The 27,934-nt window shown below is 41.7% G+C and overlaps 1 protein-coding gene across 6 annotated transcripts in view; it reads left to right on the forward strand.

Moving 5' to 3' along the window:
• ARHGEF28 (Rho guanine nucleotide exchange factor 28) overlaps nt 1-27,934 on the forward strand; it is a 276,756-nt gene that overhangs the window by 157,031 nt on the left and 91,791 nt on the right. The window contains exon 1 of one of the 6 annotated variants that reach the window (XM_074359783.1): nt 9,281-9,718. The exons of 4 other annotated variants lie outside the window; for them this stretch is intronic. In XM_074359783.1, the coding sequence (XP_074215884.1) occupies nt 9,634-9,718 (85 nt within the window). In that variant the 5' untranslated portion in view covers nt 9,281-9,633. Of the gene's footprint in view, nt 1-9,280; nt 9,719-25,558; nt 25,674-27,934 lie in introns of those variants that run through there. One more of the 6 variants, XM_074359780.1, reaches the window with a different exon arrangement.

The following is a 27,934-nucleotide window of genomic DNA, read 5'->3' on the forward strand; positions in this document are numbered from 1 at the left end:
AAAGCATTTTTCTTTAAATTAGACAACTGGAATATTTATTGTCAACTTTTATCCCATAGTTAAAAGAGAACTTTGGGATTTTTAAGTTAATCTGATACCACAGACTGGGAAATGTGAAGGAACTAAAGCCTCACTGGAGGTGTAGTCTTCATATTATTTGTCTTTTCTTAGAATTTAACATAGTTGGTGTTTTTTTTTTGTTTGTTTGTTTTGTTTTCTTTTGTTTTGTTTTCTTTAATAAGTCCCAAGTCTAGGAAGCTGTCTGGTCTAATGTTCTGCGTATTTTTTGCTGACAGATATGTGCTTAAAAACAAAAAGCAGAATGAAAGTGAGTTAAGGTTCAGAGTTGCTAATTAATCCAAGCACCACTGTTATCTGAACTTGGCCTGCCCACTGGAATTACCTTGGAGCTTTAACAAACAATACAGACGTCCTGGTCCCGCCCCCAGAAAAGTCTGACTTAATTGGCTTGGAGGAGAGGCTCTGTTTCTAGCGATTCTCAGGTGCGGGTTGAGAACCCTGAGAGTTCCTTACTGGAGCTCTGCTCTGCTGAAATCACTCCTGACTTGGTGGGTTTTCACTATTTTTGAACTGGGGAAGTGTGGGCCTACTTTTATCTCATTTGATTACAGAAGCAATTAATGGAAGGCCATTTGTGTTAGGTTTGCAGACTTTTTTTTTTTCAGTTGAAGTATAGTTGATTTACAATGTTGTGTTAGTTTCTGGTGTGCAGCTTAGTGATTCTGTTATACATATATATTCTTGTTCATTATAGGTTATTACAAGCGATTGAATATAGTTCTCTGTGCTATACAGTAGAACTTTGTTTATCTATTTTATGTATAATAGTTTGTATCTGCTAATCCCAAACTCTGAGTTTATCCCTTCCCCCACCTCTCCCCTTTGGTATAGGTTTGCAGACTTTTAATGATTATCCCTTTCATTAGCATTGTAGATCTGTGGGAAAGGTAAAAACAAAAAAAATTATTGAAAAAGTTTCCTCACTACTTGAACCTAAATGAGATGACTGAACCTTTAAAGATTCTTTTTAAACATTAGGAAGGAATCAAGTGACTGTAATTTGCTGTCACATTCATTTACTGGACTCAGAGGCACACAGATTGGGGTGAAGGGAGTGGGTGGTGGTTTACACCAGGTCATAGGGGCACTACAAGGAAGCCAGACGTTTGACGTGAGTACCAACCTCGCTGTGGTGTATTCTGAATCTCCTCTTCCTTTTATCTCACAAACCAGCTTAATTTCTGAAATGTAACTGAGGGAGAGGAGAAAAATGGCAGTTCTCTGAACTCTAAATTTTTCATTCTCTAAAATAGGATCCTCAACTCCGAATAAACCAGCTCAGTGAGTAATTCCATAGCTCCTATCCTTAAAGATTCTATGTTGTTAAATCAAATGATTATAAATTTCAAACAAGTATAAAGTCTTAAGGAAACGACAACTAACTTATAAAACATGAAACAAATGAAAAATATGAAATATATTCTGGAAGTAGTATTTGTAAATTTTTTTATGTGAAGGCAAAATTCCACTTACGGATTTTGCCCCCTTTTCTCTTGTTGAAACACTTCAACATACCTGTGTGTACAGACATTTAAAGAAAGAATTGCCTACACGGAGGATTGAATCCTTGGGTTTCGGGCTTGACTGCGATGTCAGGGTGTTTATGTGAATTTGGGCTTGCTGAGTACCCAGTGGTTAATCCCTTGGAAGGGACTTGAGGGCAGTTAAGATTCTGGTTAGCTTTCATTGCCAGGCAGTCCGAGCTCTAATAATTTATTGGGACAATTTGCTTTAACTTTTAGAGTGCCTAATTTGGAAGTCGTTTTTATGAAACATAGCCTGTTACTTCAGACATGGGCAAGAAATCCAACAGAATTTATTCTTCACAGTATGAGATTCTGCTGAAGAATATGTGTGGTTAAAGTATAGGGAAGAAGTGATGGAATCAGAAATTGGAAAGGAGATTCAGTGGTAAATAGTCTATTTTTCCTTCATAATATTTAAAATTATATACAAAAAACCAGAATAAAGAATGAAGTTAAAGGTGTCTAGAATTTTGAAGCCAACTTTCAGTAAGAGAGCTGGACTTCATCCAGGTTCTTGAGATTTGTCTGCCAAAAGATTTCTGCTGATCTGAGGAAGACGCACCTACCCTGCAAGTGCCTAGAGGGGACTTCTCACTGGGGTTAACTCTTGGGAGCATATTAACCCCTAAGGGACACTATTTGTTTCTGAGAAATTAAAACTGTTTTCAGCATATAATCTTCTAATGTCTAATTAGTTCCTTCAGAGTTACATGGTAACTTCACATAAGAACTTAAGCAAAGGAAATGGAGTTTTGTGCATGACTTGGATTCGATGTATTTGAATAAGTGATACAAACTTTCTTTTTGCATGAATTTCACAAACATTTAGTGAACATAGATTCTATACTTTTTACCCCATCCTTTAAACATTTTTTAAACTATTTTGTAGGGCAGGTTTAGATTTACAGAAAAGTTGCAAAGATGGTACAGAGAGTTTCTGTACACCCAGCCCCCTAGGTCCCCTAGTTTCCCTTATGATTAACATCATATATAATATTCTGGTACATTTGTTAAAATTAGTGAACTAGTTTTGATACATTATTATTGACTACAGTCCATCCTTTATTTAGATTTCCTTAGCTTTTTATCCAGTTCCCTTTTTCTGCCCCAGGATACATATTACATTTAGTTGTCATGTTTCCTTAGGCTCCCCTTGGCCGTGAGAGTTTCTCAGACCTATTTTTGATGATCTTGACAGTTTTGAGGAGTACTGGTCAGGTATTCTGTAAAATGTCCCTCAATTGGCATGCTTTGGGTGTTTTCCCATCATTAAACTGGGGATAGGGATTTGGGGAGGAAGTGCCATTATCATCACATTATATCAATGACATATAATCTCAACACGACCTGTCAGTGCTGATGATGACCTTGACTACCTGGTGGAAGCCGTGTTTGTGAGGTTCCTTCACTGTCAAGGTGCTCCTCCCCACTCCCCTTTCCATAATTGCATTCTTTGGAAGGAAGTCATGATGCGCGGCCCACACCTCAGGAATGGGGCGTTATCTGTGTACTTCCCTCTGGGCAAAGCATCTACGTACATTATTGGGAATTCTTCCACGTGAGGAATTTGTATTCCCCTCCCACCTGCTTCTTTGTTCAGCCATTTATGTCAGCGTGAATTAATGGTCGTTTATTTTACACTTTGGGTAGCAATCTAGTGCTTCATTCAATGTGTTCTAGCTTTAGCAACGGGGGGCTCTTTCAGCTGGCTTCTGTGCCCTTTCTACTTATTCCTGTCATTGCTGATTTCTTTTTCAGGGTGGTGGTGGAAATATTTTTTATGATAATGGTAATGGTAGATACATGTCAAAAAGCCATAAAATTTTTTGGCACACAGAGTAAACCTTAATGTGTGCAAATAAAAAAAAATTAAGAGGTCGGACGATTCTATAATGGAATGCAGAATGTAGCAAAATAATCTAATTGTATTAAAAACTTTACAAATAACCTTACTGTCGAGGACAGGAATGGGGTGCAGACCTCAAAACTTTGGAAACGAGTAGAGTCTGTAAGAATAAAGGCAAAATAAGCTGTACATAAAGGACCATCGTCTAGGAGATGAAGTTGTTTCCTGGAGGGGTACAGATTAACATTTCTGATACCACTATTAATATATACTGGAAATAAGTAAGTCAATGGATTATGGAGAGTAGGTGTCAGGTTTTTCACTTTTGGAGTGGGAGTTTACAGATAAGCAAGGGGAGGAGGCTAGAATGACCCATGTGCTAATTAATGGATTAGAGATGTAGACATCAGTGTGTACTCGTGATTAGCTAAAATAGAAGTACATAATTGCATATAGGAGTATTTGTAGATGTGTGTATATACCTGGGTTAGGACACATGCATCTCCTTGCTGACAGTTGAGAGGGCCTTGAAGCAGCAACACTCCTGTAGCTGTAGCAAATACAAGATGAGCTCGCTCTTTAAAAAAAGGACTATCTATTACATTTTGTGTGAATTTCAGCTTCAGAACTTTAGAATTGATAGCTTAACATTTACATTAAAATTATTTAAATTCTTTTCTCTTTTGATATTACATAGTTAACTTACTTACACAATAAATGACCATATAAAAGTCTATAGAACAGCAAGTTGAACTTTGTTCAAATTGATTTTAAAAAAGTTTGTGACTACGTCCATGGCATTTGAGAAACTTTTTCGGAAGGTTTGGGAAAACTGAAATTGAAGCATTATCAGAAAAAACTTCAAATGTCATCACAGATGCCACTTTCCCTACATGTCTTGGCTCTTCTTCCTTGGAAGAGTTTTTTTTCCCTCCTTACACTTTAACAAGATCCTTTCCTTCCTCTCCATCCTTTCTCTGTCCAGACTCATGGCCCCTTGTCCTAGCTTCCCCCACATCCAAGGGCCCCCACATTCATATCCACAGCTGCTGCTTCAAGAAAAATTATAAATTCTTCATAATGTATTATTCACAGAAACTTAGTGAATCTGTCCTAATTCTTTCCTTTCAGGTATGCCTGGGAACTTTAATGTTTAAAACCAAAAGAGATCCACCAAGCATCTTTATTTTCTTCAGAGAATCATCTAAATAGAACCTCTCTCTATAGCAATACTATGTGCTGGTGGACGCTTTGATGATATAATTCTTTTAATACGTTGCTTTGGTCAGAAGATCTATTATTTTCTTATCCTGAAGAGTTTTTCAGTATTTTCTTCTCTTCTTATGTATGTCTTAATGTAAGTGATTTCATTTGTTGAATTTCATTTTTTTCCTCCTTAGACAATAGGATGACATAAGGTGGGGATATGAGAACTAATGAAGGGGCATGCAGATTTTTTTGTTAAAATAAATCAGGGTAATGAAGGTAGATAAAAAATAAAAAATATTCTTATTTTTAAAGAAAGGTGGTATTATGCACGGTGGCATCCTGAATTTCCAATATATGGCCACCATTGTACCGTGCTCCTACCTCATGTCTATTTTATGCAAATTCTATTTTATAGGCTCTATTTAAAAAATAAAACAGAGAAGGGCGGTAGGAAGAAAAATAATAATTTGAGCCTTGGGTGGCTCTATCCAGGATTGCACTCAGTGGGTGTAATGGCCCTGAGAGAGTGTGACGTTGGAGGTGTGAATGTGCCCTCCCCCCCCCCCCTTCTCACAGGAGCACAGCTTACATGTGGATGTGAGCTGTGCCTTTAAAGGTCCTCGCTTTCTGTCAAACATGGCCTCCCAGTGAAAGCCAACCATTGCACCTGGTGCCCGACCGAGGTAACGATGTTCTCCAGCAAAGAACTGTTTCTGTTGAGTTTAGAGAGATGACATGGTGCCTTCTAAGGGATTTTTGAGGAAGGCTTTGATCATCTCTTTCACCTAACGCTAGAACTTGAGGCTACATGGAATTGTCACCGTCCTGGCTGAAATTTTCCAGGATAGGCTTGTCCTTGCATCATGGGCCTTGCCGCCTCTTACTTGTATCTTTTATGATTTTTTTTCCCCAAGAATGGTGTTTAACTGTGTTAAAAACTGTGGTTGCTGGTGGTCAAACAATGGAGCAGAGAAACAAAACACATCTTCCTTCTCTTTCTGTCTTGATGTGATTTCCTTGGCACTTCTTTGCACATTGCCCTTTTCTCTGCTTTGAAAAATCAAGCTATTACTCCTGGGGGTAAAGATGAGAATCCTTCAATGTCTATGGTGTAGAAGAGAAAGATAATGAAAGCGAAATTATTTACATTTCATACTTAAACTAAAACTTACTGAAAATTTATGTTCTTTACTATTAGAATCTTATTTGTTCCTAAGAACTCGTTGAAGTACAGATGTTGTCACATTTTGTATAAAACAACTGAGGATCAGAAAGTATGAGTAACTTGGTTAGGGCCACGAAATAAGTAAGTGACAGAGTCCAGAAATACAGATCTTCCTTAGCTTCTGATGGTGTTATGCCCCAATAAAACCACTGTAAGTTGAAAATACTATAAGTCAAAAACGCATTTAATAAATAGAACCCACTGAACATCATAGCTTAGCCTAGCCCACCATCTTAAGCACGCTCAGAACACATACATTAGCCTCAGCTGGGCAGCATCATATAACACAAAGCCTATCCTACGATAAAGTGTTGAAATATCTCATGTCATTTATTGACTTCTCTAATGAAACTAAGAAATGATTGAATGGGTACAGAATGGCTGTAAGCATACAGGTTGTTTACCCTCATGAGTGCATGGCTGACTGGAAGCTGCACTCGCTGTCACCTTCCAGCATTGTGACAGAGGATCATATCACATATCGCTGCTAATCTGGGGAAGGGTCAAAATTCAGTACTGAATGTGTATTGCTTCTGCACCATTGGTAACACTGAAAAATCCTAAATTGATCCATTGTAAGTTGGGGGCCATCTATATATGTCTCCAAAACCCCAGTCTTTTTCTTTTTAGCCTGTGGCTCCTTACAATATGAATATAACAGTTCTTGCCCTGAATAAATTTTGGGTCTCATTGGAGGATAAGAAAACTGTACAAATACTGTAATTCAAATAAAAATATACTCTTCTAGAGAGGTTCAGTTTTATCGGGGTTGAAAGGTAGGTGACAACATCTGTCCTGGACAACTGTAACTTTATGGAGGTTATTTTCTAAGTAAAGGGTTTTCTAATCAAAGGCTGATGAAACAATTCACATTCTTATGCTGCAGTGGTTGTATGATATCTGGTGAGAAAGTGGCCTAGGGGATGTATCACTGAATTCTGCCAACTGCAGTTACAGTCAGCCAGTCAGAGAAAGCAAAGAAATTAAGCCATTGAATATAAATGAGATGTAAATAACATCTTGAATTAATTTAAATGCAACCACTTTGACCCAATGGAGGAAAAAATCTGAATTACTATAGAAAACAAGGAAGATAAATGACCCACATTCAGGAGAAATTCTTCGGTAAGAAAGCAAACCGGCTTAAAAATAAAGGGGCTGAATCAACACCATATTTAGTGCTTCGCTTTAACTGTTAACTGTGCACTGCTGGTCAGGAAACTCATCTCGTTCTTTGAACAGTGTTGATAAATAGTAAGGCAAATGAGGAGATGGGAGAGTCTCTTACTGGGCTTCTCACGGGCACTGGTTGGGTAGTTCTGGTAGTTTTATTGCCGGCATCATGTCCGTATCATCAGTTGATATGAAATTGGTCCACAAGGACTGAGCTTTGGGGAAAACTAGATTGAGGTGGATCTACCTGGCATCTCAATTTACAGAACTGTGTTTTACCAAGTTCTTCCATACCTTTGTCTGCCTTGTCCCGAAGGTCTTCTGACCTGTCACTGATGGTCAGGAGGGAAGCAGCCCGCTCCAGTAGTTTGTTGACCTGAGATTTATCCTGGTTAAGTGGCTCTAAAAGTTTACCTTGCAGGATAATGAGAAAGATAATAGTATCTCCTGATCCAGTACATCCATTTCGGTTTGGTGATTGTCTGCACTGATGGGGGGCCCCTTCCTTTGGTCCAGGAGTTCTGAGGCAACCAGGAGTTCTCGGATCTATGCCAACCCCAAGTATTGCTTGGAGCCTTAGGGAACAATGGGTTTTCTCCACCCATAAGTATTGCGCTTTTCAAATGTAGATATTGTTGCGATGAATACAATGCAAATATATTTTAGAGAATTCTTGTGTGTAGCTTTTTTTTGGTCAAGATACACGTTTTCAATTAGCAGATACTAAAAATACTACAGCTATCATATAAAGATTCCTCACCTACAGGTTGATACTTAACTAGTGTAAATAACTCATTCATTTAGCACCTGCCTGCAATGTTCTAAGTGCTGAAACTGAGAGTGAATGGAAATCCATTCACAAGATTTTATCTATTTTCTCAGAGGCACATGGACTAAAACTCACATACCTGTTATAATAGGTAATAGAGTTGAGCATAGTGTTTCCCTACAATTGCACCCAGCTGATTAAGAAAAATGTGTCCTTCTTCAAATAAAAGGTCACTAAGTAGAGAATATATTGTTTGTTTTTACTTAGTTGTAATGCTTGCAGTGACCTTCTAGTTGTATTTTGATCTACTTGTATGCACATTTATGTAGCAAGCCATATAAAAACACAGAGGTGATTTGTATAATTCTGATTTTGATTTACATTTGCAAGTCCGTGGTTTCTCTCCTTTCTTCACTTATGTCCGTGCCCCTCACTCATCTGCTACCCAGTCAGACGAGAAGAGCTCTCAGCGAGTAGGGTGTGCATCTCTTTCCACACAGGGCAGGACACGATAGTGCCGACAATTTAAGAGGTAATTGACGTAAAGAGATGAATGTTAACTAAGACGCATGCTGTCGTGTTCCAAGTCTGCAGCGCTGACAAGGTCCTCATATTGTTTCCACTCTCCTTTGGTTTATTTGGCTGCCAGATGACCTCAGAACAAAACACAGTACTTGTATGGAAAGAAATGCTTAAAGAGACTCACGTATGAAACTTGGGATAAACTTCTGCCCACCGCAGATCTTGGCTGCTATACTTGGGCTTAGGGGCACATGTATCTGTGTGCCTGCCTGTCGGGATTTAGAGAAGCAAGTTTGAGCAGTGTCACGATTTATGGGGAGGCAGCGATGGGCTTCTGCTGAATACTAACTACCAGAGAGTTGTTCAGGGAGACCGTGTAAGAACGCTGGCTTGTGGTAAATTCATCACCAGCTCTGCTGAGATGGACTGCAAGTTTAGGTCAGAGCCCCACAGGTGCCCAAATCCTTATGACTGACAGCCACACTTGGTGGCAATTTAAGAAGCAAAGCCCCAGGTATGCTAAACCATAAAGTAGACGATTTTGCATGAATTTAATGAGATAAGTACAATTCTGGATAAAAATTAAACCTTCCAACCACTTTAGAGTTGAAAGGATGGGGAGACTAGATTGTTAAATGAATTATCAGAGCTGTTTTGGCTGTTTGGTCTGAAAAGCTGCCAAACCTGCCAATGGTGATGAAAGAAGAGATTGCTCTGGAAAAATCCCTGCCCTGAGTAGGATGGCCTTTGTTTGCCTGTGTGCCGAGCTTTCTGGCTGTCCACACACATAAACCTCAACCTTTATCTCACGGGGCACAGGGTGGCTTTTCTGAGGAACGATACACTCCAGCTCCCGAGCAAAACACGCGCCTGCATTGGGAGGCTTTTCTCGAGTCACAGGCGGCTCTCTTTCCATTCAGTTACCTTTCTTCTTCATTCGCATTTCCAGCAACAGAAGAAGAGAGTTAATGATTCATTTGCTCCCAGTGACCTTTTGAATAACTGGACGGCGACGTACCCGCACGACTCTGAGCTGCCAGGCTCGCCTCCTTTTACTTCCCTAGCTTGGCTTGAATATTTACAGCCTCCTTCTCGGTCTACATGCCTGAACGCCTGAAGGAAGCTAAACATTTATTGCCTCTCCCTCCCAGTGTTCGCAGCTTTCACCCAGCCCCATTCCTTCCTTTTACATCACACGGGAGACTTGCCTCTTTGGCTGGGGACTCCCGAGTCCTTCCTGAGTCTCTCCTGCTGAATCTGTTGATTTCATCGAGACAGAAAGATGGATTCTGACTCAGACTCACCTTTTAACTACTCGTGGCCTTCCTTCCCCAAAATGAAGATTCGACGGAGGGCGTCCAAACAAGGTAGATCACAGGATCTTATCTTTTACTTCCCTGAGAGCCAAGCCAGGCATCTTCATATTCTTACCTCTCTTCCTCGTTGCTTTGCGAGACTCTTTCTGATGGAAGTGCGTGTTTATACACGTCTTTATAAAACTCTCACTATATAAATACTTCACAGTTCGACTTCTGAGGCAAACCTACTCTTCCTTTTTACGTTCCATTCTCTCTGAATCTACCTTTGTGCCATGTCGTGTACGTGCAATTGTTTTTTTTTTTTTTAAAGGAATTTAGTACAAGGTAAATGTTTTGGATTCACTTAATCAGAGTTACCTTGGCAATTAAGAGTCCTGTTGACTTTAATATGTTCAGTCTTTGTGGGACATACAGAGAACTACGCCTGTGTTCGACACCCAGTTTCTGCTGCTTTTGTGTGTGAGTTTTCAAGTGTGGTTTTTTTTTTTTTTTTTGGTTTAATACCTAAGAAAGTTCTTTCTATTTTTTTACTATTGCATTGATTTTATAGATGTCCTCCAGAAGGGATTTTAAGAAAGTGATTTCAGCAGGAAAGCCTATATTTCTCCAGGGGATACAGTCACATATAAAAAAGGTTTATTAATAATAATTACCAAGTATGCAAAATGCTTTACTGCCAAAGGAAGAAGTGCTCTTTATTGGTAGTGTGGTTAATAATGGAGTGGCTTCACACTGCGTATTCCCCTCACCTGCAACCCACTCTGTGGAGCAGGCCTTGGGGACCAAGGGACAGTGTTCGGGAACAGCGGAGATGGTCGCAGTCCCCAGCGTCCTGTCCCCAGCAGGTGATGATGGCTGCCTTCTGAGATTTATCAAAACTAGAAGGGAAGTGAGCAACCCATTTTGTTTCTTGTCTTTAGAGAGAATTTATGTGGTTATGTTTTTAACTCAAAGAGAAAGAAACAATTTATGTGAGCTTGCAAGCAGAAGAGGTATTTCTGCAAGTGGGCTGTCTCTGTAGCTTTGTCCTTGGGGAGCGGAATTCTCTGTCAAGAGCAGAATGACCTATCACATCACCCTGTGCTTTTCCCAGAGAGAAACGGAGCCTGGCAGTTGTCAACATACCAGGTTCACCTCAAGGATCTTTTCCCTTCTAAAATAAAATGGAGGGTGTGTGTGTGTGTTTGTGTGTGTGTGTGTGTGTGTGTGTGTGTGTTTGCTCTTGGGCTGGAATTAAGGCTGACCCCAGGAATAGGATGGATCGACTGTTCATCACCATCCTTGAAATTCTATCACTGGGGACTTAAAAATTTTGTATGACATTCTCTTTTCCATTTATTCTGTCTTAAAATTTAATTGCTTCTTCTTTGGGGATAAATGGCTGTGATATTAATGTGACCTACCATTCAGTGGCTCAGAGGGGAGAAGATGTATCTATGAGGGAGCACAAGTGTGTGCATGTGAAAGCAAGCTCAGGCACAAATGGAGAATGGATTAAATGTTCACAGTAGTAAATCTGGGTAAAGGGTATGTATCTGTGTGTTCTTTGTGCTATTCTTTTCCTTTCAGCTTTTCCGTTAGTTTGAAATTATTTGCAACTAATTTTTTGAAACTTTTAAATGCCTTCTGAGATGGGAGATACACAAAGTCCTTAATTCTTTAGAGTGAATATGATTGGTTCTGGTACATGGAGAGTGTCTTGAGGGCAGGTAACAGGTCTGTAAGACTGCTAAACCTTTGTGCTAATCCTAACCCAGTTACATTTGGGGAATAATCCGCTTTATATATTTTTGTGTTTATATTGCCTGGCTGGTGGACTGGATGCCTGTGCTGTTGGGGGCCTGGGTAGACTAACAACCTGGATTAATGGTTAGGAGGCTGGTGGAGAACCTTGAGAGTCCAGTGGAGTTGCAGGGAATGCGTTAATCATATTCTCCTTTAAATCTGAAGTTACAGCATAGCCAGTTTGGACTAGAGCAGAAAGTCATAACATAGATATGTATAAATTAAACTTGATTCAAGTGAAAGCAGGTACCCAGGATATGAAAATGATTAACTATTTGTCACTAATAAACAAAGGACAATTGAAAATCAGGTTGTGGCAGAGAGTTGGGGGTTGTCAGACGGTGTCCCATGCTTCTTTTCTTCATTAAACAATGAAACGATGATGACCTAGTTGTGATGGGTGGGTTTGGTCACACTGTAATGTTAGCTGGATGGAGTCCCAGAACCATAGATCTTAGAGCCAAAAGGGCCTTGGAGGTGACCTGGTCCAACCACCTCATTGTAAAGATGAGGATGACGGGGCCCAAAGAAGTGAAGTGATGGGGAATTATTCATGTGTTCAATAAGCATGTCTAGAGTGCCAGGTACTTCCAAGAGGAGTGATGTAGTGAATCAGATGGATCCTGTCTCTGCTTACGGGGGTCTCAGCATTGGGTTGGATCCCACATCTCCCAGGACCCAGACATGCCACCTCCGTACAGTAGAAGAAACACCAAAAAAAAAAAAAAAAAAAAAAACCCAAAAACAAAAAACCAAAAAACCCTGACTTTTTATCAGCCCTGTAGCTAGTTTGTGAGAAATTGTGGTCTCTCATCCCTTAGGAGATAATTTGATTATTTTGTTCATCTTTAAAACTGAGGTAACTTGAGTTTCTTCTTTATTCTTTCCTCCCTCCTAATCATTGCCAACATCATTCTCAAAATGTAAGTTCTGGTCTCCTGGGAAATCGTGGAGGAGGTTTTCAGGGCCTGGTATTTCTGGCTTATTAGCAAAGCTTTTGTATCTGATCAGAAATATTTTTTATTCTCTGTTCTTATTCTCCTGTCCTGATTATCACAGTTCTTTGATAGATACACATACACATTACTAGCTTGCGAAGGAGATGTGAAAATTTAGACAGAGGGTTTTGTAATAAGAGGAAAACTGGATTAGCAGAAACCCACCAATACTTACATATTAACTCAAAACTGCATGTAGTACTGTCTTATCCTCATGCCATCCGAAGGAAAGAGAAGGAGATCTAACTTAGAAGCAATGCCTTTGGAAATGACCGGTGTCTAGAGGGGGCTGTGATGTCAGCAGAGGCTGAAAGCAGTTAAAACCAAACCGCCCACAGCGTGCTCCTGGGGTTCTCAGAGTTGCCCTTTGTCATACCATGGGCAGCCCAGGTCAGGCTGGCCTGGGAACCTAGTGGTTAATGATCGGAGTGGGACGGGATCCATGACCGTTCTGCTTCAAGGACTCCAGGAATGCCAGGATTGTTGTTGTGATGATTTCAGAAGGAGACTCAATCAAGAAATTTAACATTTTTTAATCAAAAATTTAAAAATATAGGATTGGACCTCACCTAAGTTCCCCATAATTATTCAGTCTTTAAAATGCGTTTTTAGTGTAAATCATCAGGACCCGGGAAGTGCTGAGCCCTTCTCCTCTTTGTGCCTTTCCTTCACTTGGGCCACGTGTCTCACTCTCTCTCACCCCGGCTCTCATCTATCATATGCCTCTCTAATGACACAAAGTGTGAAAGGGTACTTTTTTTTTTTTTTTTTCGGTTGCAAGACCAGTCAATAGTTGCCAAAAAGGCAATGCCTATTAGAAAGCTTACCAACCTTGGAGAGCTTAGACAGTGCCGAATTTTCTATAGTCATAGTCAAAATAACTAATATTTATGTGTAACTTTATTAATCATAATAACCATTGTTTACTAAGCTGTGGTAGATACTTTACCTATATGATATCGGATTCTCAAAATAACTCTAAGACATTATCTCTGTTTTGCAGTGGAGGAAACTGAGGCTTTGAGAGTTTTTGAAGTTATTTCCAAGGCCATACTAGGGAATGCAGGGAACAGTGACCATGGCAGAATAAGGAAGGAAATGAATGAATGAGGGACATTCATTCATTTTATGTGTGAGGTCATTTTCACATGTGTTATCTTGTAAAAGGCCTTCTTTATTAGTCAAATGTTCTGAGGCTCAGAGAGGAGAAATAAATGAGTTGCCCAGGAGCAGAGCCAATAAATGCAGAGCCAGGCCTAAAACCAGGACATAGTCCTTGACTTGAGAGGTTTTGTTCTTCCCAGTGTGTTCTGCCACCTCTTCGTTGAGGTAAGGGATGGTGAATTCAGTGGATAGCTGTCATACTTAAAAGGTACCACCGTATCTCACCATCCTGGCTTCTCCCTCTCTTGTGAATCTGGGACTAGGAATAGAGGTGGCAGTGGAGACGAGGGAGTGACACGGTAGCGCTGGTTCTGTGTCTTGATACATCCATATACATGTGTATCTGGTACTGACACCCATTCTTGGTTTGCGAGGGAAGAGATGAGTGATGACTGGAGGGGAAGAGAAACGATACACTGAGCAAAGGATGGGTTGTGTGTGTCCTGCAAGGTTCACAGGTTTGTCCCAGACAGAGAAAGATAAAGTCAGAGAGAGTGAGTGTGCTGAAAATGGAGGTAAGAACCATGAGACCACTGTCTTGGCCTTTCTCCTGGGCTCATTTAGTGTTTGGAGAGCATGATACCTAGTCTGAAAAATAATCCCTGATTAATTAAAGGTAGGATGACATTTCAGAAGGTTTAATGATCATTTTTAGAAGTGAGTTACTATTATCTCATGGGCTTACTTGCTTTCTTCCTCTTTTCCTGTCCCCCTCTCCCTGCTTCCTTTCAAGAAGTTTTATTGAATACATACACACATTTCCATGTGTATGTGTATATTCAGCCTAGAAATTCTGAGAGGGTGCCTGAATACCATAGGAGGAATAAGTCACCACAGAAATCCTTCTTAAAGCAGAGAAGCATTTTTCTAAAGGTGACATAACCTGCTAAACTTTCGTTGGCTCACAATGAAGATAGTGTTCAACCTCACGCAGAGCAGTTTCAATTTCAGACTCTGCCTGGAGAGTCCCTTTGTCAGCCTGGGAGAGGAGGCCCATTACAAGCCTGTGGCCAAACCACAGAACTACATACCCCTCATGGCTCCCTTTAGTTAAACAAATACTTTGCCAAATATTTGAAACTGATTTTTTTCTTTATTTTCAGTTAGTTCAGATTCTTAGGCAAGGTACATTTGTACATTAATCCCTGTAAGTGGAAGGGAGGCACTGCTCTGATTTATTACCCCATGTTCAAGAGAGTCCTCCCCACCACTCCATTTTTAGGGAAGACCAATGGTGGTTTTTTTCAGATACAATAACTAAGGCAGAATGTGATAAGTCCTATAGGAGAGGTCAGGACAAATTACTGTCAAAGTTCAAGGTGAAGAGGCAAGTTCAAGTTGAGGGTATCATGAAAGGGATGTCATTTCAATAGCCCGTGGCGAATTGGTGGGGTTTTAATAGCCTGTCTCTCCAGGCAAATGGACAGAGTCAGACATACATAGAGTGTATCAAAGTGATGGAAAGAAACCCAGGCTTGTGCACTCTTGATTCATGGAGTGCAGAAATGCACAGAGGTGCCAAATGTTGGATTGGCCTGGACAGTTGGTTTTGTCTGCCTGGTATCCTCCTGCACTTTGCTGAACAGCACTCACATTCTCTAGTGGATGGCCCCTCCACTGCTCTGGCCATGGGTCCCAGTGATGCCGCCACCTTCTCATGTAACCTTGCTTTCCTGGATGCAGTGGGATGGGCTTCCCACCCAAGTGGGCCAATCACAGCACTCCTCATGCCTGGCCACAGCTATTGGCCCAGGGTGGGCACATGACGCCAACTTGGCCAATCAGAGTCTTTCCTTGATATTCTTCAAACTGGAGTTTGGAGAGAGATGTCTCCCTTCTTGGGTAGCAGTGCTGGAAGGGTGCGGATGGAAGTAGTTAGCTGGGAGAAACCAGTCTGTAGTGTGAGGATGTACTGCACACAGGTAAAGAGCAGCAGCCTTGTGTAGGGCGCTGCCAGATTCCAGGCCTTCATTCTAGTCTCTCGGGGCCTGTTGCTGCCAAGCTGCCCCCTACCCCCGGCTTAGATGTTAAATTCCTTCAGTTCTGCGAGCTGCCCTCACATGCCTTCAGTAAATCTTTCCCCTCCCCCTTTTGTTTTTTGTTGAGCAAATTCCGGTGACTGTTTCTCCCACTTCCAACTGGAAATCTCTAACTTGCCCTTTAAGATGGAGCTTGAGGGTCCTTTTTCTGGAAGCCATCCCTGAATTCCCTCATCTATCTATCCTTTGGGCCACTCTGGCTTGTGTATATTTTTATAACAGTGCTTACATTACTGTATTACAACTATGATTTAATGTCCCTCACCCTAAGACACTGAATTCCTTGAAGGTGGAGGCTGGCCAGTCTGTTTTCACATTTCCAGGGGCTGGATCACTGAAAGCAGGCAGTAAATAGGCAAAGTGCGTTGTGCAGTTTTCCTACATACACGCAGGTGCTGTTTACCTTGCCTTTATTTCTTTATTTTGTCTATAATAGATCTGATCTTTCTTATGAAGTCCTACTCCCTAGGCAGTGAGGAGGGGGAGGGGTACACTTTGGTCTAACACAGAAAACTTGATCTGAGATGCAACGATGAAAATAGTCATTTTTGGTAACTGCTCAGTCTCTTTAAGTAAAATACATAGTTTCTCAGATTTCTTCCTCCTCCACCTCCTCCTCCTTTCTTGCCAAGCCGGTGTTGAATGTGATTCTCTGGTGAGGATGGCTGGGGAGGAGGAGACTCCATCTTTGACTGCCCTCTGGGTCCTCTGGTCTCAGCTGTGGATCTGCTGGCCCGGGCTCTTCCCTGAGGCACGACTGTTTTCCCGGGTGTCCTGGCATCTGTGACCACGGTCCTGCGGCTGCTCCTCTCTCTGGTGTTGGTCAGATCTGCGATGCTCCTTCACTGACTTGGCCTCACACTGGCTTTTACGCTACAGAAACCTTGGACTCTTGGTCCCTGGCTCACACACTTGCCACCAAACGTCTGCTTACAAGGTCCCTTCCTTTGCACCCTGGTGGGCCGTGGCAGGCCATGAGTACTCAACTCTGCTGCTTCCTGCTCTGCTCAGAGGCCTTTGAGATCTTAAGGAACTATTCTCACCTCTTGAGCAGCTGGGAGTGGCCCAGGAAAGCTGGCTCTGGCCCTGATACCTGATCCTCCTCTCTCACCGAGGGTGCTCGGTGCTGGTTGTCCTCATGATGGATTGGGGCAGCCTACAAGGCAACGTCCCCAGATGAAAGCGCGAAAAGCCCACCCACCCTCAGGGTAGTCCCCGGCTTATCTCTCACTGACCCCTGCAGCAGAGAAGCCCCACGTCGCATCCCTGTGATCGCCGTCGTCCCTGCCAAGGGGCAGCCCTGGTTATGAACTGTAACTAAGCTCCTCTCCAGCTCTCGTTCATGCTAGCCCACCCGAAGTTGCTCAGGGTAACGGAGCAGGATTCAGGATCCAAGGAGGGTTTCCCAGCCAGGAGAAACCCAGAACAGTTTGGGGGAGTGCCAGGCAGCACTTGGCTTTCATAATTTATGACCCTGCTAATTTGAAATGTTCTTGCTGAAGACACAAAATAAGTGAAGGTTAATTGAAAGTTGCTAAGAGAGTACCTTTTAAAAGTTCATATCGCAAGGAAAAAATTTTTTGTAAGTATATGTGGTGATGGATGTTAACTGGACTCATTGAGGTCACTTTGCAATATGTACAAATATTGAACCATTATGTTATACACTAATGTTATATGTCAATTATACCTCAAAAAAGAAGAAAAAATTTACATTTCAGTGGAGAATTCTCTATTTTGCTGGTGTAGTTCCTTGTCTATAGTAAAACTCAGTTACTTTTGGGGATATTAAAGGGGGCAAAATCACATGGCTCCAGAGATAGGTGCTGGAGAATTGGAGTTCCTCGTACCTTTTGAAGTGGACACAATTATTTTTATGTGTCTGTGTCTTTCCATAAAATTATTCAGGATTTGAATTACTCATAGGGTTTCTTTTTCTTTTTTGATCATGCATTCAGTTTATTAAAGTATAGTCAGTTTACAATGTGTCAATTTCTGATATACAGCATAATGTTTCAGTCATACATATATGTGCATATATTTGTTTTCATATTCTTTTACATTATAGGTTACTATAGGATACTGAATATAGTTCCCAGTGCTATACAGAAGAAACTTGTTTATCTGCTTTACATATCTGCAGATCTCGAACTCCCAATCCATCCCCTACCACCCCATTTCCCCTCTGATAACCACAAGTTTGTTCTCTATGTCTCAGTCTGCTTCTGCCCTGTAAATAAGTTCATTTGTGTCTTTTCTTTAGATTCCACATATAAGTGATATATGGCATTTTTCTTTCTCTTTCTGGCTTGCTTCACTTAGAATGATGATCTCCAGGTCTATCCATGTTGCTGCAAATTGCATTATTTTATTCTTTTTTATGGCTGAGTAGTATTCCTGTGTGTGTGTGTGTGTGTGTGTGTATGATTGAGCATCTCCTTAATAGCTTGGGGGAAGCAAGGACAGAAAAATGTGACTTATGTATTTGAGCCCTCCTGTTTCATATATACATATGTATGTATGTATACGTATATGTGTATGTGTGTGTGTGTGTGTATTTATATATATATATATGACAACTTCTTTATCTGGTCATCTGTTGATAGACATTTAGGTTGTTTCCATGTCTTGGCTATTGTAAATGGTGCTACTGTGAACATTGGGTCACATGTGCCTTTTCTAATTGGAGTTTTCTCTGGATATATGCCCAGGAGTGGGATTGCTGGATCATATGGTAGCTCTATTTTTAGTTTTTTAAGGAACCTCCATACTTCCCTCCATAGTGGCTGCACCAGTTTACTTGCCCACCAACAGTGAAGGAAGCTTCACGCATAGGGTTTCTTGTGATGATAGCACATAGGAGCACCTTCCTCATTAGTTGGTCCATTGTTTATTTATTTATGTATTTATGATTTATTTAGTCTACAGTCACCTGAAGTGTTTTGTCAAAGTCCTGCCACTTTATTTCAGATCTTTTTTGTCTATCCTGGTGTTTGTATAATGTGTTAGCGTCTCTCCCCTCAGTTTGCCCATTTTTCCTTCTGGTAGATGAAGTGGCTTTCGGCCTGGGAGAACTGCATCAAGACGGAAAGGAATTGCGGGTGAAACCTAGTCACACCAGAATCTGCACACCACCCATGACTGAGCGTCTCCTTCATAGCTTGGGGAGAGCAAGGGCAGAGAAATGTGGCTTATGTATTTGAGCCCTCTTGTTTCACACATAAATGCTCGTCCCCTTGAAGGCTACTTTGTGCTACTGTAATTAGGAATGAGGACCTGGGAAGGCTTTGGAGAAAACTGTGGTTGTTCTCTGAGCCTGTGTATTCTTCCCTCTCTTCCTCCTCTCTCCCCACCTCCCTCTGTGCCCCCAGTGTATTAGGAAGGAAAAGACTTGTTTTCTTCTTCAATAATTTTGATAATTGGGTCTTTCAAAACAGCAGAAAGGACTTTCTTTTAGGACCTGGTTTTAGAGTGCCGAGTTGTAACTTGCTATTCAGAAGGAGTTTTAAACTGCAGTTCCAAGGCAGAGGGCTGGGGAAACAAGTCACCCCCAGCACCTCTGAAGTGCATTCACTTCCGTCCTCAGCCATTGCTGTTGTGTGTGAACAGGACTGGCTGAGAGGCCTGATCTCATCCCAGGCCTCACTTGCCTTTTTTACAGGATCCCAGGAAGGAGAGATGAGTTCTGGAGTGAACTGGACATTTGGATCCACATTTGGCTGCTCTATTTGGTAGATGAAGGTTCCTGGGTTCTCCAGACTCATCTTGGTGTGAACTGGAATCTTCTGAGTAACTTTACCTTACACCCAACCTACGGGAAATTCCAGGGCTGAGAATAATTTTGGAATTTGGGTGGATCCCCTTTGTAACCTCAAGTTGCAACTCAGCAGAGGGAGGCCAGGAGTTGTTTCCGGCCAAGACGAGTATCTGGAAAGTCCTAAGAGCACCTTGGAGGAAGAGTAGGCGAGAAGATAAATGATGGTGTACCCCTGAAACTGTTCATTTTCATTTATGAGAGTGGGTTTTTCTGTCTTCTAGGGCTCACTCAGACCACTGGTAGAAAGGACCATCTGTACATTTCAGAATTTGGCAGAGCTGCCTTTGAGCTGGGGGATCAGGGAGGTGGTGAGCTGCAGTGAGAATGGAGGTCTCTGCCAGCACTGGGTTTGTGTTCTGTTTCTCTCTCTTCATAGCGTCTCCGGGTGATCACTCTCCTTGGACTTCAGCTTTCTCATCTACAAAATGAACATGATAATGACTTACGTGGTTATGGAGAGGAGGGTTGGCAGATGGTTAAAAACAACACTACGTACTCTTGGGTAAAACATTTCCAGCTAATACCTTTACATGTATCTTATCTGACATGGCTGCTTTACCGATAGCCTGTTTGGCAGGAGATCCCACAGCTGTTCTTTCACATAGGAGACAAGTTTTTAAACCATGGCTTGTTGTTCTCTCTTTATTTTAGAAGTAAAAATGGTCATTAGAAATCTAGAGATTGCAGACAGTAAAGAGTTGAACATCAAAACCACCTGTGCTCCGTCCCCTAGACAGAGCAGTGAACACCTTCGTGTATCTTTTCAGTTTTTTCTCTTGGTTACCTTGCACGTTGTTGTGTGGACAAACAGAATGAAGTCATACATTTACTGTTCCGTGAATGTTTTCTCAGCAAGACTCACGCTGTTGTGTTCTGACAGTAGACCTCCAGGGGCAGATAGCCCAGGCCTGGGAAGTGAGCGAACACACCTGGACACGAGTCATACTATGAACCATAAATGAAACTTCCTCATGGGAGAATACCAGACATTGCTCAAATACCGTTTTCTTTGATTCAAAATGGGATGCACAGTAACCACAATTATTAAATAACGTACTTTGAACTGCCCAGCAGCGTGCCTACCTAAAGCAGCCACTTACCAGTTGTGTGGCTTTAGGAAGTTCATTAAGCAGCACCACAGTTTTCTAATCTACAGAATGGAAATAACAAATTATACAGCTTTTAATGGGTTGTTTTGGGAACCACACGAGTTAATATATAAAAATCATACAGTGCTTGGTTCATAGTAGGAGCTGTATTTGTGATAACCGTAATGGTGATATTCACCAGTGTGATTACTCAGCATGAGCAGGTGTCATCCAAGTACCTGACAGTTTGCTTCAGGTCTCTCCCTTTCAATGTTTTTTTCCTCTGATATCTTTCTCCAGTACCTTTGCTTTGCAAATCTGCCCGATCATCCCGTAATTCCTTTAAAAGTAACCTACCTGATGTTTTAAATGAAGAGATAGAAGAGCAGTAGTCCTGGGCTTCTGCTCCAGAGGGCTTGTCGGATGGGGTTGCACAGGAAGTGCTTAGCATCTTTGGTGGTCCGCACGGCGGGAGAGTCTGCTTTCAGCTCAGACACCAACCAGGAAGTTACTTGTCCTACCAGGAGGGGCAAAATAAAGCTCTCAGTACTGGAGTGTGGTAGATGACAGGGCAAAACACAGAGGCAGCAGGCAGGGAGAGCCCAGCAAAGGGGGACATCCTTGTGGCTGTTTGGAGTCTTGTCAGGGGAACTTCCTGGGGGATCGTCCGTAATGACTGTGCTTTGATGATGTTTTTAAGAGTCAGAGATGGAGGCTGAGGGCCAGGTAGCTGAGTGACTGGTAGTCAGCAGACACTCAGCAAGTGTGGAAAATGAGAATGAATGAGTAAGTGGGTGAATGACTGAGAGAAAAAAGAAAAGGACACTCCCATCACGGCCTGGAGCAGTGTGAGAACAGCTGGGCAGCAACAAGACCTTCAGGATGGGAAGACGCTTGACCAGGCTAGAAGAGCATGGTTTCTTCGTTGTACCTGGTACAGGTTTCTGTTCTTTTCTGAATGAGAAAGTGTTCACTCCTTCAGAGAATATTTATTATCTACTCTGTACCTGACATGGTTCTAGGCACTGGGGATACAGTGAACAAAGCATTCAGTCACTCTCCTGGAGCTTACATCTAGTAGAAGGAAACAGACAGCACCTGTACTTCTGATCAGCTGGCTGTAAGTCGGACGTTGCTGCAACTCCCTCCCCAACTTTGATTAATTTGCTAGAGCAACTCACAAACCTCAAATAAGCATTTTACTTAACAGGTCACCAGTTTATTATAGAAGGATATAACTCAGAAACAGCCAGGTGGAAGAGATGCAGAGGGCAAGGCATGGGGTAGGGGCATGCAGGATGGTCACCCAGCACCTCCACGTGCTCACCACCTGGAAGCTCTCCAAACTGAGTCCTTTTGGGTTTTTCTGGAGGCTTCATTAAATAGGCATGGTTGACTAAGTCTCTGGCCATTGGTGAAGTCCAAGGAGGGTGCCATGGGAACCTCCAGTCTGTAGCCAGTCATTCAGGAGCATAGGTCCCGGACATAAAATTGGCATCTGAGGTTGGTAGGGGTGGTGGGCAGTCAAACCCTTAATGTGGAATCTGATGCTCTCTCCAGGTAGATAGTGTCAGAATTGAACTGACTTGTAGAACACTCAGCTGGTGTCCAAGAATTGCTCAAATGTGTGGAAACCTCCCTCCAACCCTGCAACATTGGAGTTGGGTCCCAGACCGTTTTAGTAAGGTACCATAGGTTATAATAAAGTTTGGCTTTGACTCAGAATGAGATGGGAAGCCATTGGAGGATTTTGCAGAGGTGTGGCATGATTTGATTTCCCCTAAAGGCCTGTGTTGACTACACTGTGGGGAACAGGCTGTGGAGGACAGAAGAATGGATGGGAAGAGACCAGGGAGGAGACAGAGTCTTACACGTGTCGGCAGGAGGACGGTGGTGCTGTGCCCTGGGGTGGTGGTGAGGTGATGCGGAAAGGTCAGATTCTGCATCTCTGGTTGTGAAAGATAACAGTCAAGGCAACTCCAAGAGTTGCCATTTACTGGGAGGAGCAGGTGTAGGAGGGAAGATGGGGAGTTGAGTTTTACACCTGTAGCACTTGACGTGGCTGCTGCACAACTCAGGGGGAACACCAAGGAGCCAGTTGTGGTTCAGGGGAGAGGGCTGGGCTGGGGGTGAAGGTCTGGGAGTCACCATGGTGGAGTGGTGTGTGGTGCCGTGTTGTCAGATGACCCAGGGAAGGAATGGAGAGAGAGAAGATTTGAGGATTGACCCCGGGGCGTCGAAACTTGCCGAAATCCAGAAGATGAGGACTGAGAAGGAAAGGTGGGAAGAGAGAGAGAGAAAAGGGGGGAGAGAGGAGCAATCGTCTGCATGAGATGCTGCTGTAGGTCATGCCAGGTGTGCGACGTGGGACTGAGCAGCAGGTTCTGTAATAGGAAGGGCGGCAGTGAGCTCGGGGCGGAGGAGAGGGCACCGTTTCAGCGCAGTGTTGAGAACTGAGCGCTAAAGACAGCCTTACTCATTATGTGGCAGTTAGTCATCCTCGAGAACTCCTTCTGCTGAGTTCATAAGCTTGTAGATTTAAAACAAAAAAAGAATGAAGGAAAGAGAGAAAGAAAGAAACAAACAAACCCACAGAGCTGCCCAGCTGTTGTGGAGAGGTCTGGGCTGAGAAGCCCTTTCCTGGCTTGCGCAGTGAGAACCTGGCACCCAAAGAGGCCAAACCAGGTCAGCAGCAGGTTTGCAGAAGGCCACCTTGGCTGGGTTTGTTTCTCTCGGGGTGTGGGTCTCTTACATAACCAGTCAAGTAGGCCACATTTTCCCGTAGCTTACAAGGCCCTTAGCTTCTCCAGGGAGAGTTGGGTTTCTTTAGAAATCAGGTTGCAGAGGCCTTAGGCTGGTCTGTGCTATTGACTGTGTCCTGCCAGAGTCGGGGTAGGTGACAGTGTCAGAGAAAAGGGAGGCACCTGCCTCTCTCTGTCCGCCTCACTATGCTCATTCCCCTTCTCTGGGTGAAGTGTATTTGCTTTCAGCTGTCTGTCTCGTGTCACCTAACTAGAGCATCCTTGGTCATCAGGGAAGTTCTGATGAGCATTTCTGCTTCGGGGAGTCCTTGTGGAGCTGCACAGATCACACGACAGAGCAGTGAGAGAATGGGAGCGGGGAGAGCTGGGGATCCCCTCGGAGCAGCTGCTGTTTACCCTCTAGGCATCTGCAGGGAGAACCTGGCCCGAGTCGTGTTTGAACATCGCAGTTTCTGAAATCCTCCCTTTGTTCTTGAGAAACGCTGCCTCTGATTGTCTGATCTTATGCTTTGTTCGTCCTGCTGTTATAATCCTCTCCCATTTCGTAAGAGCTCATTCTTAAATCCTTGGAGGTAAATTTTATGGGCAGCTTGGCTTTGTTTTTTTTGGTTACCGTGTTCGGGATGGCCTTTTAAAATTTCTTAACACGAGTGGAGTCTGAAATAAGAGTTAAAACATTTTAAAAGCTTTTTGTGTAGCCAATGGAATGTCCTGTGCATTCCAGTTGCCTTGGGCTGGTTTTTAACACGTACAGTTATAACCAAGGTTGAAATCATTTTTTTTAAAGAAGCAAAACTACATGAAAGTATCAAAACTATACAACCTCATTTACTGGTACAATAATAATGAGCATTTACATAGTGCTTTGTGTCTGATTAAATTCCTTCTTTGTCTCAGATTGTGTTTTAATCACTTAAAATACTAAACCGTTTAATACTTAGAACAATTCTGTGTGGGAGCTGTATCATCCTTGTTTTATAGATCAGGTGATGGAGGTGCAGAGACGTTAAGTACCTTGCCCAAGGCCACGTGATGAAATAGGGACGCTTTGAATCCAAGCCTTCCAGGACCCCTTGCTCTAACTATGGCAGTGCATTGCTCTTCACTGATTTAAAATTTGCAGCCATTGAATGGGAATCGAGATTTGGTCACTTTTGTACTGTCTCTGAAATATGGGTTTACCAAATACTAAAAATGAATACTATGAACAAAACTGTAAGTTTAGCTTTTTGACAAGAAAAACTATTTATAAAACAGCATTCATTTAAGACAAAGAGCTGATTTTCTTATTGCAAATTATTTCTATATGTTCATTGAAAAAAGACCTGAAGGACTTTTATTTGGCAATAATTTTTTACTTAATTTGCTACTGAAGTGGTTACATATGGAAGTAATAAAATAATATATCTTGAAAAGTCTGAAAAGATAATTAAAAAAAAATGAAACCGTTGTAGCTTTTTCTTTGGGCTGAAACACAGTAGAGCGATTAACCACTTTAATACATGTAACCACCTTAATATATGTAGCTGATGTTTATTTGAAGCTACTTTTTAAGACTTATTTTCTTTCCACGATAAATCTTATTCTGCTGGTTTGAACCCACCCCCCCCCTCCTTTTTTGCAGTGTCTAGTGTTGAAGTTAATAAAAGAGTGGAGGTCTTGTGAGTCTATGTCATCTTTTGGTTTGTGCATCCGTGTTCACTTCTAGATCCTATTATCTTTCAATACTTTTTGGCACCTGGACACTATGGATGCTCCAGACAGTTATACTGCAAGGGCTTTGGGGCTAGTTTTATAAACAGTTGCAGTGAGTGACCCAGAAAATCTACATGGCAGGTTATGGATGACAGATCCAGAGAGGAGGCAGATTTTCCTTTCCCACTGCTCTCTAAAGACTTTGTACAGTCATGTCCTCCCCAGCAAGACTTACTGTCATTACTGACAGGATGAGGGCATGGTCTAGGCAGTCCAAAGCGTAGGGTAAATTCTGCGGATGATCTTGGGGATGGTGTCCCAACCTAACACTAGAAGCCACTGGCTCACACAGTGGGGCAAGTATTTCCTTTTCCATTTTCTTTTGATCTTCTGATTCAAGGAGGAAGTTGGTTGGCACCATTGTATCTTTAACATCTCTCACATCCTTCAGAGTCCCCCTTTATGACAGAGAGCAGGCCCTGTGGACTCTCAGCTTTGACAGACAACTGTATTTAGTCAGAATGTAGTTTCATTGTTTGTTTTCCTTGTTTTAGGATGTATAATTCCCTCCTACTTTTGACAGGGACTACTGGCTTTCTGTTTACAGTGAGGAGAAGGTATTTCTATGAAAACCAGTTTCATTTAAAGGAAAATGGTGAGTCAATCAAAAAACAAGTACTAGAGAAAGTAATAATACAGGTGATACGTAGCTGTGGCAAAAATGTGAGCTTGCTAGAGGAATGACAAAATCGTGGGAAATATTGGTCTAATATCTGCTATGGTTAATTTTGCAGAAATCTGCAGTCTCTTCTTTGAAATTCTTGGGACCAGATTTGTTCTGGAATTCAGGATTTTTCAGGTCTTATTGACATAGTGCTTATTATCTATGATGTGACCCACGTAGGAAACACTGGGGCAGTGCTGGCATCAAGCACAATAATATTTCTGCAGCAAAACATATGAACACTCACACCAAGTGGTGTAGAAACTCTGTATGGCCTCATGTGGGTTCAGGTCAATCCACCAAATAGGTTTTTGAACCAAACTTAAGAAAAAAGTTTGATTTTCAGAGATTTCTAGATTTCACAGTTGCACATAAGAGATGACAGATCTGTGTCAACAAATCTCATTATTTTCTAGAACACCGATCAGATTAATCAGGCAGAAAACAAACTAGACCCCAGCTTGGTCCAAGGAACTCTGCCATGTTTCAGTTTATTTTCCTGCTTGAATGTGGTCTCCTTATAGATTCTGACCTGCTGTCTTGGGCCAGATAGACTTGTTTGCCGAAGAAAAGTTGAATCCAAGTGACTTTGATCTGTGAATGTGAAAACAGGAGTAGTTTCTGGTTCTGCTCATCCTTGAGATGCAAGGGTCAGAGTTTGGAACACAGAGCTCACTCTCTTGGAATTTAAGAATGCAGATGTTGGGTGACTGGGCAATGCATTCACTGGCACCAGACAACATGGGGAAATATTTCATTTGGTTTTATGTTTTTAAAATGAAATTCATCAATTGTTTGCAGTTGTTTTGTTGAATGTCTTGTTAGTTCTTAAGATAGTCTGTTATCAATGAAGTCTTAATTTAGCCATGATCAAAATGGTTAAAGAGGGCCAAGACTAGCCTTCCAAGTGTGATGGCAGAAAAGCCAGGTGTTTTATAGTCTGTGGACTTATGACATTGTAGAGCAATGGAATCTGAGCATCATGGTATAATCACGAATGTGTCCAAGCTATTGAGTGAAATGAATTTTAGTTTAGTGTTAGTAGTTGAAGGTGGATTAACTGCAGTTCAGAGGGCCATGTTGAGTTACTTATGATTGTTTTTCAAACGTTCTATAAGATGATAAATGAGCAAGCATTTTCTTCAGACCACATTGAAAGTGTTTTGTCAGATTCTTGATTTATAACCTTGAGAACATGCATTTATTTTTTTGCAGTTAGAATGAAAATGCATAGTAATTGATCATAAAAATTACACTTATGAAGTATTTATGGGCTTTGTATGGTATATTGCTAGTTATTTAAATAAAGTGATAAAACAAGATACTATAGATATAAAAATGGTTTTCTTTATATTGTGTATTTCCTCAGGAAGCTTAATAAAATGTCACTTCAGTGTTCTGTGGGGAAGAGGTATATTCTGATGTAGAATCTCAAGCCAGGGCCATCTGGCTCATACAATTCATACATACATGTACGTAAATTTTATAATGTCATCCAGGACTTTCCATGGAAGAATAGCATTTTACTCCTTGTACATTAGCATAACTTTTATGAATTGACTCACTCCCATGGGCTGACCTGAATTTTATGCTGTGACAGAACTAAGACAGGTGGCAGGATTAGCTCCATTTCTGGTAGAATAGAGACAGCACTGTCCCTTTTGTACCTGCTCAAGAAAGCTTACTGGAATGTTGGTGAGGGTGACATTTGCTGTGGGTGTAATTTTGAATCTACCCTATTAACGTCATTTATAGACATTTAGAATCTATTATTAGTGTAACCCACCCTGATTAGTATTAATAATCTGGAACCTCACATTGAACCTGGTAAAAATCACTTTTACTATATAACAAAATATAAAATATACTAGTGGCAATATTTATTGAGCAATTGCCAGGCATGTGTTAAGTGCTTTGCATGTTTCAACTCGTTTAATCCTTATAACTGCACTTGGAAGAAAGCATAATAATTAAATGCTTTTACAGATGAGGAAACTCTGTAAAGCTATTTGGAGATCCAGTACTTTAGCCCAAGTCACAAGAAATGAGGCATCTTGGCTCGACTCTGTTTATTACCTTCAACTTCATGTTCCCTACAAATACAATAACATAACTCTCTGGGACTCAACTTTGAGCAGCTTTGTCTTTTTTGGAGCAAAGCTGAGAACGTGGGAAGCAAGCAAAATCATTTC

The sequence above is a fragment of the Camelus bactrianus genome, chromosome 3 (assembly GCF_048773025.1).
Source record: "Camelus bactrianus isolate YW-2024 breed Bactrian camel chromosome 3, ASM4877302v1, whole genome shotgun sequence".
Lineage (NCBI taxonomy): Eukaryota > Metazoa > Chordata > Mammalia > Artiodactyla > Camelidae > Camelus > Camelus bactrianus.